Source organism: Ictalurus furcatus, chromosome 22 (assembly GCF_023375685.1).
Source record: "Ictalurus furcatus strain D&B chromosome 22, Billie_1.0, whole genome shotgun sequence".
NCBI classification, from domain to species: domain Eukaryota; kingdom Metazoa; phylum Chordata; class Actinopteri; order Siluriformes; family Ictaluridae; genus Ictalurus; species Ictalurus furcatus.
In genome coordinates this window covers 6,044,503-6,060,318 of record NC_071276.1, presented here as the reverse complement: position 1 = coordinate 6,060,318, position 15,816 = coordinate 6,044,503, and the positions used below count along the sequence as shown (strand labels likewise).

The 15,816-nt window shown below is 41.1% G+C and overlaps 1 protein-coding gene across 5 annotated transcripts in view; it reads left to right on the top strand.

Moving 5' to 3' along the window:
* The window catches only part of smtnb (smoothelin b), a 53,896-nt gene that overhangs the window by 5,088 nt on the left and 32,992 nt on the right, over positions 1-15,816 (top strand). For all 5 annotated transcript variants that reach the window (XM_053610522.1, XM_053610519.1, XM_053610521.1 and 2 more), the window contains 4 exons: positions 4,950-5,107; positions 5,620-5,698; positions 7,345-7,423; positions 7,514-7,578. In XM_053610522.1, the coding sequence (XP_053466497.1) occupies positions 4,950-5,107; positions 5,620-5,698; positions 7,345-7,423; positions 7,514-7,578 (381 nt within the window). The remainder of the gene's footprint in view (positions 1-4,949; positions 5,108-5,619; positions 5,699-7,344; positions 7,424-7,513; positions 7,579-15,816) is intronic.

Genomic DNA, 15,816 nt, shown 5'->3' with positions numbered 1-15,816 from the left:
TTTAAATGGCCGCATCTGGCGCTGGTGTTGTTGCATCTGGTGCTCAGAGGCGCTGTGGACGAGATGAACCTGCTGTGAAGCTAAACCTGTGTATTTTGCCTCTTGGACTCACCTGAACTCTGCAAATGCAGCTCGTCGCAGTGGCAGGAAGGTATTTCCAGACTTTCCAGACACCCATCAAGCCACAAACACGAGCACCTGGAGTTTGCGGCAAGCACGGTGGGAACTTTTGGTTGCTGCTGGGTTTCGTAGATGGGCTTCCAGACGAACAGATTTGGTGCAAAAAATGGAATGTGCCTGAAAATCTTCATCTGGAAGCCCCCAAAAAAACCCAAAGCTTGGGAACCTAGTTTTGGACTCATGTTCTCATGGTCCTGGGATATTTTGCGGCGGTGGGGGGGGGGATTCTGATGGGAATCTTAATTGGGTGGTTGTTGTATTGTCCAAGGTCAGTAATGGATTGCTGACCAGAACTGCTTTTGAGGTCATGTTTCTGATGGCCTCCCCTAAAGTCCCATTAAAAAGTGTGTAGAATAAGAGAGATTAGGACTTGGTGGATATTTGCTTAGTGGAATGCTATTCTTCAGCGTCCATTACGGGAAGGAGAACTAACTGAGGGTTTCACGAACGATTCCGCGTAACAGTACGATTGTACACACACACACAGGCCAGATATTAATTCGTGATGCATGTGACCGTGGAACGTCTAGCTGCTGAGGTGAAATTTGTTACTTTTTGCATGCATATAGCTTACAGACACGTAAATAATCCATTTAACGGATAAAGGAGGGAGATTTTAAATGCTTTTCTGCCTTTTTAAACTTTATTTAAAAAAAAAAAGAAATCTATGCGCGGCACCTCTCACGAACAAATCCGGTCCTACTGGATCTTCTGGCGAGAGTTTTCCGTCTGTCACCTCCTGTGGTTAGAAACTTGATTTTCTTTCTTGATAAAAGATGAACCTACATGGGTGCAGATAGCACACTGCCAAATATCACGGACCAAACAAACTTTTTTTGCACGTTCACTTTTTCTCTCCGTCTCGACAGCGATGGCTATTTTTGAAGCTGAATATTTGTCCACGCCTGACTCGTAGCTACCGGTTCAGGTGTGGAACTATAGAATCTGTGCGGTTATGAGACTTCTAAGATCGGAATAGATTTGAGGAAAGGGTCTGTCTTTCTTCTTTACACCAATTTCCCTCGTTCCATAGAGCAGTCTGGCTGTTTCCAAGTCCTCAAGTCCAAGTCCCCTGAGGTCATAAATGTCAGTCTCTCATGGGTGACCAGCAGTGTGCACTTTCCAACAGTTTTCCATCTGTCTTGATTTATTTTTAGTTGTTTGCTCTCGTTTTCCCACTCTTTCCCGTCCCTTTGCTTCAATACTTCTAAGTGCGTGGAAGTTCATTGAAATCAGGGCTTCATAAGGCGCATTAAAAGGAGCTTTACACACACACACTCTGGTAAAGTAGTCGCGTAAAGACGTCATTTATGTCTGCTGGTCTTTATGGACTCGTGACTCGTGACTCGCGGTGTGAAAATTAAAACAACCCTTTTGTAGGAAAATTTGTTTGCTGCACGTGTACCTCTTTTTAAATGTATTTATTTATTTATTTGTTTTTGGTTTGTTTTTCAGAATGCTCCATAGTGATTTAAAATGGTTTCCATACCAGCTCAACTCTGAAACACTGACAGGCTTGCAAAAGTGTTGGTGTAGATGCGTTTCCACAAGTTTTATGTCACCTGATGCAGTTATTGTATGCTTCTACCCATTGCTGTTGTAAAAAAACAAAACAAAACAAAAAAAACAAACGGGCCGAAGGTGCCGGATCTGCTCCTGTGCCGTGTTTAGTGTAAGGAAGTGTTATCCTGCTGTACTGAATCTTCTTGGACGAAGGCGTTTCCGGATGACATTTCAAGATCCCAAAGGATCTGTTTGTTGTATATATCTATCTAAGCCTGTATTTGAAATATTTTTGGAAAGGACTTAAATTAGAATCCTTTCAGTGTGAGGGTCTTAATATAGGGATAACGGTTATTGCCTTCTCATCCTTATGACCTTTTGATTTTGATTATAGAGCACTGTTTCCTAAGTCTGTTTAACTGCCAAGGACAATCTATTAGGTGTAGTAATGGCAGCATTTTATTTATTTATTTATTTAACCCTTTCTCGCAGTACACTGGCGGTCCATTCTGCAGGCGGAACGGAAATCCACTTATCATACATTTTCAATCGGTATGAACAAATGAATAATTTTATCGCCGCAAGTCTGTTATGAGATGAGTCAGGACACTGTTGGGTTTCTGTGTGTAGAGTATCATGACTGTGTTTAGCTGCTGGTGCGCAGGGCGATGGGGAAAGAGGAGGGGTGCGAGCCTGCTGATGGGCGAACAGTCCGAACCTCTCTGCAATAACGTTAGTACAGAGATAAAACGGACAGGGCAACTAAGCCATTAACCACTACTGTGGAGTGTGACATCAGAAATGAATTCAGTGCTGAACTCAAACACGCGCGAATTCCTTTTCTTTGGCTTTTTTATTTTTTATTTTTTTTGGGTGGAAAATAGTAAGAAAAGACCAGCTTTGTTCACCCAAGAGGAACAAAGCTTGTTGTGTCGTCCGATCTGAAAAACCCACGCCGATCTCTTCAGAGCTCGATTGCCTTTTTCTTGGATACAAATAAAGTAATAATAATAAAAAAAATCGAAACATGGCACAATCTCAATAACCTCAAAGAAATTTTCAAACGATTTTGGAGATATGTCCTTTCATATGATGGCATGGAGAGAAGTCCTTTTCCTCGAGTTTCAGCTCTCATCTTAAAGACAGCAGGCTGAATGATGTGCCCTATGCCCTTATAAGGACAAAATAATGCTGCGTGAGCGTTGGACTTACTGAGTCACTCATTCACTCACATGCTGGAAAGCAATCTTGTGTGTGTGTGTGGGGTGGGGGGGGAGATCAGGTAAAAATGTGAGCGTTTGAACAGTATTACAAAAAAAAACCCTAACCTAAAATGACTAAAATGTATTCTTAATAGCAGTCCATAGATTCATTATTTTTAAATAATCAGACCAACACGCTCTGTGCGTGGGATCTGACGAGGAGGAGGAGGAGGAGGAGCAAATGGCTGCTGATTTCATTAAGCTTGACTGATCCAAGATGAAGGATGTTCACCAAAGAGTTGTACCACATGACCAGCACTAACCGATCATCGACATGTATGTATGTGGAAGAGGGCAGTTATTGCTTTCCTCCGAGTGTGTTCAACTGCCCTGTGGTGTAAAGATGCCGTGGTTGGCTGACGAGAAGGCTCTCCAGAGAGTCATCAAATCAGCCCCGAAGATCATCAACACACACATATCTCCAGCGCCGCCCCCCCCCCCCTCCCCCGCCCGACCGCGGTGTTTCCAATCATCACCCAGGTCATCACCTCCACACCCACCCTGTTGACCTCCTGGAAGCGTTACAAGTCCATCAAGTCAAATACAGCAACGTTAGATAATGTTCATCAAAAAATTGCCAGTACATGTTGTACTAGTAACGCAGTTTCTTTCAAATTATTCCGTGTGGTTTTAAACGTAGCCCTGACGTCCCCAAGCAGCACTTTGTGTTTATTTTAATCTCCATCACGTACTTGGTGTTTTTTTTATTTTAATTTTTTTTTTTATTTTTAAACTCTAGATATTGTTGGTGTATGTTTATCATACAATTGGAGGTGCCATTTCAATGGATCAGTGTTTCACAGCTTTCACAGCTTTCACAGCTTTCACAGTGTTTCACAGTACTGTATCTCGGGGAAACAAGCTGCAGCTTGACCTGCCTTATCAGTTTTTAGGAAACTGTGTGTGTGTGTGTGTGTGTGTGTGTGTGTGTGTGTGTGTGTGTGTGTGTGGAGCTGGCACTGCACCCAACAGTGACTTGGCACTCACTCATATTCTTAAACAAAACAGTATAGGAACTACTTGGGACAGGCGATGGACCGAGCAGAGGCGTGAACTACTTGCTGCCTGCTGCTCTAGTGGCCCTCGTTTTTGACAAGTCGTTTCTACTCCTTCCAAAAATACAAAATAAATAAAATCACCTCAGTGAAAACCTAACCGTATCGACAATTTGCAGACGTTTTTAAAAATGTGTTTATTCTAAGGCTCAAGTTATGTGTTGTGTCTACTGTCCAAGTTTCCTTAGAAACGATTACATATTAGAACAAGCGCTTAATGTAAACCCGTGATTCGCCTTTCAGCCGACGCTGCTGCGGTTTATAGAAAATTAATCAGCACTTTCTGGTCAATCAGAATGGAGAATTCTGATCTGAGCACTGTGCTCTAGAGAATGTATAGAGCTTGTGCCCATCCACCTCGAAGTTGTGCATTCTGAGATGCTTTTCTGCTCATGACGGTTGCAGAAAGTGGTTGTTCAAGCTTGCTGTAGCCTTCCAGTCAACTGGAAGCAATTATCCTCTGGCCTCCTTCATCAACCAGGCGTTTTCTGCCAACACGTTTTGCAGCATGCGGTGTAAACTCTGGAGCAGTGGTCACCAACCATGTTCCTGGAGATCCACCTTCCTGAAGACTTCAGCTCAAACTGTAACCGTGCCCACCTGACCATCTAATCGCCGCCTTAAGTTCTTGATCCGCTAAAACCAGGTGTGTTCGATTTGAGTTGGAGAGGAAACTGCAGGAAGGTAGCTCTGAAGGAAGAGGGTCGGTGACCACTAATCTAGAAACTAGAGATCTTTTTTTTTTTTTTTTTTTTTTAAAAAAAACTGAAGCTCTTGACCTGTATCTGCATGATTGAATGTATTGAGCTGCTGCCGTATGGTCGTCTGATCGAACAGTTGCAGGAACGCTCCGGTGGCTGTTGATTATATAATAGAAGGTTATTTAATTCTACTTTGGTGTTTAGCTAGGACTGTACTGTAACCTGTGTACCGCATGTCATGTTTCCAGCTCGACGGCACTGCGGACGTGGCCGAGCGGCGAGTCATACGGTCAGCTATTCGAGAGCTGCGCCACCGTGAGATCGAAGACATGGAGGCTGCGCTGACCAATAAGAGATTCAGACGGGCCCAGGAGCACAGGCATGACGATAAAGAAAATCAGCATCGGTAGTAGAAAAAAGATTTTTTTTTTTTTTTTTACTCAGTTATTTTGCCACTTGATGATTGATTCTGGTGGACGGTCTTTGAGATCGGCAACATGTCAATTTAGTGCTTACAATGAAAGGTTACACTTGTTAATTTATCTTCTGACTGGAAAAGTCTTGTGAACCCGGTCAACCCAACCCCTTTTCAATTGGCTGTTGTTTTTGATCCGAGTTGGTCAATTCATACGCTACTGGGAACGTATTAAAGCCAAGCCCATGGTCCATCGTCCTCTTTCTCCCACATGCATACAAGTATGGCGAGCATTTCTCTTCTTCCTCCACACTCACATTTTCCAGCCTTAATAGTTTTCTTAGACTGGCGTTCCTTCCTGCCAAGAAAAACTTTCTGGTATGCGAGCATCCAGCTGCTGAGTGCAGCACAAAGCTGTCCGTCACGGCACTATACAACTGTCAGTGTGTTGTTCTTGAATTCCACGTCTGCCTATGTGTGAGTCTGTATATGTATGTTCACAGGCCTGATTTGGCAGCATCCTTGGATTTGCTTTCTAGGAAGCTTCAGGACATTCAGGACATCGATGAGCTTTCTGCGATGGTAGGTATCTGTGGGGGAAAAATGTGTCCAACACCTTTATATATGGATCTGACCGTTTAATATGCATGGTGACCTGGGAAACGTTTGCTAGATGTTGCTGTAGCTGAATACAGGTACTGCTTTTGTTTACTTTTTAAACTCCTTTAGACTAGCTTCCTGAGAAGATGGTGTTAGTTTAGGAGTTAACAGACACCGTGGTAAAGATGTCTATTACCTCGCCACGTGAGTTGTCCCTCGCACAGTGAACGTCACGCTTTCATCAAGTTGTCAGATACCAATTTCCACTCTCTTCACTTTACTTGTGGTTGAGACCCGTGCAGTTTTTCGAACTGTAGGCTTATATAGTAGTATAAATGTTTACCATGTAAAGGATTTTCCCAGGCTGCCACAACAATTATGGATCTTACCACATTATATGACGTTTTCTATAAATAGCTACACGTACAGCGTTTGGCTCGGCACGGTCTGTGTTTTTCTCTCTCCACCCTTAAGAAAATGTCAACCCAAAATACCTACTTTTTTTTTTTGCCAAATTCAGGGGTGGTCTGATATTTTTAGTCCCCTTTGGGTAGATATGTCTGTGATTTTACGAGCGGCTTTTGCCTGCACATTGGGAAAACGGCTGTGAGTGCTGAGGCATGCCGTATTTAGTCGTTTTTTGCAATCTAGAAAATTGTAAACCACTTTCATCAAGTGCGGTATGCTAGATCTTTGGGGAAAGGTCTCGCAGAATGGCGTCGGTACGGCTGCCACGCACGATTCCCTGGGAAAATAATATCTACATGGGGTTTTTATAGCTTTTATTAGCAGCTACTGGTGGTATAACGCGTCAATCCGTTGTTCTCCGACATTGAAAAGTGCAACGGAATACTCGGCGTTCCCAGTCGGGAACTCGGGCCGCATCCACCAAGTGCCGTAAACCCACCTGGCGTCACGACAGTATAGTGATGCACAGTCGACAGTAAACATATTTCCCTTTCCATCATTTTACACTGTACAGGAAGTTCAGAGTGGGAACGTAATTCCAGCGATTTGCTCTAAGCCCAAAGACACGAACGTGATAAGACCAACAACACAGTTGATTCGATCTTGTACGCTGTTTTGTCTCGACATGAACTTTCTTTATAGGTTTCTCAAATTCACAGACTAGCCATCCCCAGATATCATCTTGTTCTGGGCAGCCATGTTTTTCTGAGCCTGAAAAGCTGGAAAATTTGGAAAAATTCCCTGTCCCCCTACGACAGCTTGCAGCATGAATCGTCTCTTTGTATTGGACACCAATATTATGCAGCTCTACAAATAAATTCATGATTTAAATATCGTTGTGTATACAGTATTCAAACGGCTAAAGCAAATCTCCTATAGTCCGTCAGGAACAGATTTTAAGGAAAGGAAAATGGAAAATAAAGCAACATAATATGTCCATGTGTGAAGCAAAAGTCCAGGTTTGTGGGAAATGAAACATGCTGGAAATACCCATGCGGAGTATTATGACTGAGGAAATATTTATTACACAAATACATTATTACAGAGGGAACACTAATAGGAACTATTACTTCAATCTGAATATTTCAAGTAGTTTTTTGAGGAGCACATTTAATTCCTGGTTTTAAAATGCTGTCTTTTTTTTTCTGTCTCGTTTGTAGCTGCGTAGTAACACAGAGTACGAAGAGAGGAAACTCATCCGTGCGGCCATTCGCAGACTGAGAGATGAAGAGATTGAGGGTACGGACCCCACGCACGTGCTGTACGCTTGAATGAAACACGGTGTTGTTAGCATGGATATATCTCTTATACCTATCTGCTTTCAAGCAGGTGCACTAGAGAAGATTCATTTGACCGGGCAACAACAAAAGCCTCAAAGAAGCCTGGACTTGGAGGTGAGTGAATAGTGGAAGGCGATGATTGGTGACAATTTCAGAGGAAGCACGTGGTCCAATGGGGGGGGTGGGGTGGGGGTGGTATGTATGTGTGTATATATATATATATATATATATATATATATATATATATATATATATATATATATATATATAATATATATATATATAATATATATAATATATATATATAAAATGTGTAGCTAGCTTAAATTATATTATGTGCCAACATCAGGCCAAGTATAGCAAAAAATAATACATTTATTTTCTCAAATAGTTCAATAGAAACACTACAGAAAATCTGCACATTAGAAGTTCAGACAAAAAGCATTTGGCCCCGAGGCTCAAATTTCTCCCACAAAAATCGCGGATTCTGCTCAGAGTTGGTTTGTTAATTAAAAGCTTATTGCTGTAGCTCTAGAAGGTTTTTAGTTCCAGTTCGTAGTTCTAGTTTGGTGAAAAAATACCGGCATTTTTGATCTTTCCCGCAAAGCATGTGTGTGCCGTCTCTGGAATGCTGCCGTCTCATTCCAGTGGTGTTGTGCACGATGGCTGTATGGTGGCTCTTTAAATTGGTGTCTCATAATTATTTTGCTTTCACTATATGTTTATTCCTCTGGTATTTACCTCAACTGACCACCAGTGATACTTGTGTGGGGGGGGAAAAAAACAAGAAAACAAAACCTTTTAATTGAGTTGCACCATGGTTTAGTTTTAAAATCAGACACTCTTCAGGACTCTTGTATTTAGGTCATCAGCACCAAAAAAACCTCTCGGTTCACCACATAACCATAAACAGTAAGTCTACTGTAAACGTTTTTAACCAGAGGTCTCACGGCTTAAAACTGAGCCTGACTTCCAAGCACTGGGCTAATCATGTGATTTAGTTCATACAAACAGCTATTGAAAGTTAATTCCGTGTTTATGAATGATGACGTTTAATGGCAGTGTATATAAAGAAAAGTATTAAGGTATGAGCTTAGCTCTCACTTTCATTTCATAACACTGTGAATTAACCCGCAAGACTTTTTTTCATTGTGGTTTGAAATTTTTCTACAGAGATGTTTTTTGAACAGAGCATGCCCCATAACATAATGACTGTGCTCCTTTTGAACTTTGATCACTAATTGTGTGGTGTTGTGTTTTTTTGTTTTGTTTTTTTTCGGGGGGATATTAGATGATTAAATTTAAGAGGCTGTTCATAAAACAGTAGGAGACATGTTTGTAGCAACACAACACACATTACATTTACATTTTCAGCATGAAGCAGACCTTTTATCCAGAGCGAGTTCAAGAATTGAATTGAAGTTTCTATTGAAAACCATTCAGAGTACATGCAGCCCCCTCCGAAACTATTGGAACAGCAAGGCCAATTCATTTGTTTGTGTTCTACACCAAAGACATTTGGTTTTGAGATCAAAATATGGATACGAGACAAGAGTCTAGAATTTCAGCTTTTATTTCCTGGTATTTACATCTAGATGTGAACGTGCTATACTTTACTGCCGTTAAACATGCCATACTATACTATACTGCATGTAAACACACTATACTATACTGCCTTTACACGCTATACTATACTGCCTTTACACACTATACTATACTGCCTTTACACATGCTATACGATACTGCCTTTACACACTATACTATACTGCCTTTACACATGCTATACGATACTGCCTTTACACACTATACTATACTGCCTTTACACACTATACTATACTGCCTTTACACATGCTATACGATACTGCCTTTACACATGCTATACTATACTGCCTTTACACATGCTATACTATACTGCCTTTACACGCTATACTATACTGCCTTTACACATGCTATACTATACTGCCTTTACACGCTATACTATACTGCCTTTACACATGCTATACTATACTGCCTTTACACGCTATACTATACTGCCTTTACACGCTATACTATACTGCCTTTACACGCTATACTATACTGCCTTTACACGCTATACTATACTGCCTTTACACGCTATACTATACTGCCTTTACACGCTATACGATACTGCCTTTACACACTATATTATACTGCCTTTACACGCTATACTATACTGCCTTTACACGCTATACGATACTGCCTTTACACACTATATTATACTGCCTTTACACACTATATTATACTGCCTTTACACACTATACTATACTGCCTTTACATACTATACTATACTGCCTTTAAACGTGCTATACTATACTGTCTTTACACGCTATACTATACTGCCTTTACACACTATACTATACTGCCTTTAAACGTGCTATACTATACTGTCTTTACACGCTATACTATACTGCCTTTACACACTTTACTATACTGCCTTTAAATGTGCTATACTATACTGCCTTTACACATGCTATATATACTGCCTGTAAACATGTGCTATACTACAGTTCTGTGAAAAAGTATTTGCCCCATCCTGATTTCTTCTGTTTTTGTGTATATTTCATAAGTAGTTTCAGACATTAAAACAAAATCTAAGACAAAGGCAACCTGAGTAAACACAAAATACAGTTTTTAAATCATGTTATTTATTGAAACAAAAAATTTATTCATTACCAACTGGGCCTGTGTGAAAATGTATTTGCCCCCGTAGTTACTAATTCCCCAAATCTATAAAACCCCCTTCATAATGGGGTTTAGCTAGACTAGACACAACCAGGCCTGATTACTGCAAAACCCTGTTCAATCACATCAACACTTAAATACAACGTTTTCAATGGCATGAGGTTGATTAAAAGGTCTTGCACAATATCACATTATGCAAAAATAGAAAGAAATTCCACAAATGATGAAGAAGGTGATTTCAAAGGCTCTGGCATGCCAAAGAACCACAATGAGAGTCATTATCTCCAAATGGAAAAACTCGGCACAGTAGTGAACCTTACCAGAAGTGGCCGACCTTCCAGAATTCCTATAAGAGCACAACTACTATTCATCCAGCAAGTCACAAAAGACCCAATGACAACATAAAATGACCTACAGGCCTCTATTGCAACAGTAAAGGTCGATGTTCGTGACTCCACTATCCGAAAGACACTGGGCAAAAATGGCATCCATGGAAGAGTGGCGAGGTGAAAACCACTGCTAACCCAGAAGAACATTTAAGGCTCATCTGAATTTTGCCAAAACACATCTTTTATGATCCTCAAACCTTTTGGGAGAATGTTCTGTGGACTGATGAGTCGAAAGTGGAACTGTTTGGCAGGCAGGGGTCCCGTTATATCTGGTGTAAACCAAACACAGAATTCCACAAAAGGAACATCATACCTACAGTCAAGCATGGTGGTGGAAGTGTGATGGTGTGAGGATGCTGATCTCCCAGTTATCGCAAGCATTTGGTTGCAGTTGCTGCTGAAGGTGGCACAACCAGATTAAGTTTAAGGGGGCAATTAGTTTTTCACACAGGTGATCGGTGTTGGATAACTTTTTTTTGCTTCAGTAGAAAAATGATGAATAAAAACTGTTTACTCAGGTTGCCTGTGTTTTATGTTGTATTTTGTTTGAAGATCTGAATCTATTTAGTATGCGACAAAAAAACCAGAAGAAATCAGGATGAAATACTTTTTTCACAGCACTGTATACTGACTTTAAATACACTATACTATACTGATTTGAAACACACTGTATTATATTGATTTTTAAGAACTTGTGATAATTTAATCATTGATCAAATTTCAATTTCGATAAATTTTCTATTACGTTTTCTAATGTGTAACTAAACTATCTATAAGGGTATTATGCTTATTATTGTATACTACTCGAAACTATTGAACTTAGCATAAATATGAATAAATGATCAAACAAAGCCGTTTCTGTAGCGGCCGGTTGAGATGATTTTATTCAGAAAGTATGATTTTGATATTTGGAGACCTAGATAATCCTAATTCGTAGACCCCAAGTTTAATGAAAATAGTTCATTTAAAAAAAAAAGGAGAATTTGAGAATAGTAGAGTTTTCAGTTCAACTATATTTCTTTGGATGCCAAAACTCCCCATATATTCTGCTGAAAGCATTTATTCATGATGATGAAATTCAGGACGTCTTTAAATATAAATGAACAGCTTGAACTTTCTTGAGAAGACGTATAGAGTGAAAATGTCACAAATCAAATCTAATTCCAGGGAAGAGCAAATAGGATGGGCTTGAAGGAAAGGATCACCTTCTCCACATCCTTTTATGCATTGAATTCTACCTGTTCAAACATCTCAGCCTTAATCTATGTCATCACAACCCTGGCAGTCTTAACTGCCCAGAAAACTCATACGCAACATTACGACAGTAATATGACTCACCAGACTGTTAACAACACATCTTACTCACACATCTGGCTCACTTTCTTAAATACATAAACAGGCTCAGACCTCAGTGTTCACGGAAATGTGAAGAACGCGAGAAATCTGTCCCATTTATTCTGTTTAACCTGTGAGTGCTTCAGCATGTAAAGCTTTCCTGTACATTGTATAGCACTTACCACCACCCAGTGGTTACTTCTGAGGATCTATGCAGGCGATGGTCACCCAAAGTGAAATCTTTTTCTTAAAAGTTAAAGATGTAAATACAGAATGAAGGAAATAAAACAAACAAACAAACAAACAAACAAAAAAAACAACCTCCTCGTGCCATTGCCTAGTGATTTTTATTATTAAAATTTTTTTGGTCTGTCGTGTAACTAGCCTCCTCTTATAGGAAATCTTCAGTATACTAAGAGAGATGCACGAAGATCAAAAGGCATCTAATCACACGAACTGTACACACCCGTTATCAAACTTGTTGGTTTTCTAAAAAGGAAAGCTGACCTTCACGAATGCTTTTGTGGCTGAATGGGCGAATCCAAAAAAAAAATTCTAGAGGAAAGCCTTCCAAGAAGAGGGGAGTTCATTCTGCTACAGTCGCCACTGCAATTCCTTTCAGACAGGATCGTTCTCGTCCTCTAATACACCGATTTGACCATTCCGGAGTAAACGAGATTCGGAGATTCAATGAGATTCTCCGCCTCTGGTTGCTTTTATAGTTTGTGGATTTAAAAATGTATTTATTTATTATTTTTATTTTTTTTGCGCAGCAGACTCACAGCTCAAGTATTCCCAGGTTGGGATCCCGAGCTCGGGATGTCTGGAGTGTGTGCTCCCTGCGAACTGGATTACTTTCTTACTATTAAGGACGTGCCTTATTTTTTTTTTTTTTTTTTTGGGGGGGCGGGGACGATTACGTATCCTACGGCTTTCCCCCATTTCTTTACATTTTATGACGAGGTGAGCAGAACATTTGACTTCCTGAAAGTCTGGTTTGTTTTGCTGTGCGCTATCGGTTTTGCGTTTCAGGTTTATAAATAAATCAAATTACGATGACCTGTCCATCAATGTCAGTGTCCTAGTCTTAACCGTTTTCCCGTCATTAATCTTCGAGGCATTTTGGTATTTACACTCCAATCCACCCACGTTAAATTCCACCCCGAGTACACCTATGTCAACGTCGGAGATAAATCACGTGTGCCGCGGGTGGAATCTGCCAAATATGTGGAACAGCTGGAGGCCTTGAAGAGACACGGGGACATATCAATAACTTGTGGACTCCCACACACACACTTTTTTTTTTTTTTTTTTTTTTTTTCCAGCTGGCAATAATAATATAGAACATGCCACAAATAAATAATGGCTCCTAGCTTTCATCGTTGACCCGGTCTCACGTCACTGCTGACTTTGGAGAAAGGGTTTCGTAGAAAAATACACGTTTTTGAAGGCAGACAGAAAATATTTGGCCGCTGTTTTAATCCATTGCCTTCGCTGGCTGTCGTCTCTTCACTCCCCACAACCGTCTTCCTCCCTTCTAATGACATCTTTTGAGTTTTCTTGCTGAAATTGTACAAATTCCCAACCTCGTAGACATTTGTGGAGTGCTCAGTTCAGTACCGCATGAAAGATGCCACATTTGCAGCCAGAACTGAAGGAAATATGTAAGAATGAGTAGGAATAAATATAACCGTGGCTGTTATAAAGCAGATTTATAGGTGATATAATTATAGGTGTGGGTTAAAACCCGTTTTTCAATCCTACAACAGCGAGCGTAGTGGTTTGGTGGCTTCGGGTTCTGGCCCCGGTTGGAATTCCTGCAGTCGTAGGTCACTCGAACAGCAGGGTCTGAACTGAGCAGACGACGACTGGTTCGTTAGGGATGACGCTTTAAACGCTGCGTGACCGTCTACCTGCAAGAGGAGGAGACGGAGAAGCCGAGGAAGCCAAGTGGAACAGAACAGAGTGGGCGGGGCGTGTTGCGGGGGTGTGTTGCAGGCCGACTGGGGAGGAGTGTCGGTGTGGGAGTGGCCAGACTGTCACAGAGGTAGAATACGACTCATTCTGTGCATTGCACATGCTGGAATTTGGAGGAGACCGAGGCAGCAGCTCCTGCACAGGAAGGGTAAATATTACTTTATTGCTGTGGAGAAGAAAAAAAAAACTAACACACATTCTTTTTTTTTTTTCTTTTTTTTCTTTTTTTGGTGTGTGTGTTTTAACATTTGTCAAATTTAAGGCTAAAGTGAGCTGCATTTTATTGCATTGACTTGAATCATGGATCAGGAAAGGTTTGTTATTAAGGTGATTTGGAATGAATTCATGGTTTAAATACTTCTAGGTTAATCTTTTATTGATGAGGTGTGTGTGTGTGTGTGTGTGTGTGTGTGTGTGTGTGCTGAATCGATTATGCAGTCTGCCATACACCAGACTCGCAGCATCGACCCGCTCTGAGCCGGACAGGAAAAGAGAAATGAGTCAGGAACGGCAGCCTGATGGGTGTGAAATATTTGTGTGTGTGTATGTGTGTGTGTGTGAGAGAGAGAGGTTTTAATACTAGAGAAAGAGAGGTTTTAATACTAAAGGCTTCAGTGTAGTACATTTGGTGTTTGTGGTCACAATTTGAAAACCAAATTTGGGTTTTAACTATGGGACAGCATGTGTGGAAACTTGAGACACACACACAAAGGCTGGGCTAAATCAGCAAAAGACAAACACACACAAACACACACAAACACACACAGACTGAGGACATTAGAGAGAGTTTCTCTTGTGTCTTGGCTGAAAGCTCCTGTAATTAGACTGTAGTATATGCTTATACTGATGTGTTACTGATGTATTTCCCTTTGCTCCTAACGACCTCCACGTTTTTTCTGGGGGTCCCCCCCCCCTTTTTTTAACGACGTGTCTATTTTAAATGGACGGAAAGCGTCCGTCTGCTTTAGCTTAGTTGAACTTTTACAAGCTGAATCTGCTAGTTTAAACAAAGACCAACAGAATACGCAAGGCTTGCTGTAAAATAGTTTTTTGGACGGATAGACGAGGAGTTTTGTGTCATTTTGTGCCACCTGGCGTGAGTGACTGAGCCCCCGCCCCCATCTCCCCCTTCCTAATTGTAAGCAATTAGTCATGACAGACGAGCTCTTTCTTGTTGTCCCATAGCAGCCCTTCATACTGTTACAGCAGGTGTTCAAGGTCACGGTCAGTTTTGCCAAAAAAAAAAAAAAAACCCCAGACAAGTAGCCTAATGTTGTGAAAACTCTGATGTTCTGAGTGATTTATCCCTCTCCAACACACACACACACACACACACACACACACACACACAGTCAGTCAGTCAGTCATGTCTCCTCACGTGATACCTGTTCTTGTTTCCAGTCATTCCTTCATCAGTCTTTTCTTCTTTTCTCCACTTCGGCGCTTGTTGCTGGGAGAAATGGCTAATCCGCAGATCTTCGCAATTTTTCGAAAACGGTTTACTTCCTGAGGCCCTGACGTGCTTTATGTTGTGTAGAACGAAACGGTGGCGTCTTCTGAATTGCGAACACAATACCGCCCATGCAGGGGATAAAACACGAGCGCGCTGGCTTCTGTACAGGACAGTAATCCACGATGGGATGGTGTTATGAGGAGCATACGTGGACTCGCCGTTACCGTCCTGAAGTGGTTTTTTTATTCCTCTTGCACGTGAATGAAATGTCCCTCTGCGAGCGAGCCGTTACTATAGAAACGACAACGTATTCGAATGAGCTAGAGGTCGACTAATTTGATCCACAAAGATCGTTGTGCTCGGTTGCGTCCGTCACGGGAGCGGCTGAGAAGAGTCCGCCGTCGTTACGGAGCACGCGAGCGGCCTTTTAGAGGCGAGATAAAAAACCGACAAATTTTGTTGTGTTATTTGAAGTGTTTTTTTTTTTTTTAAACTCAT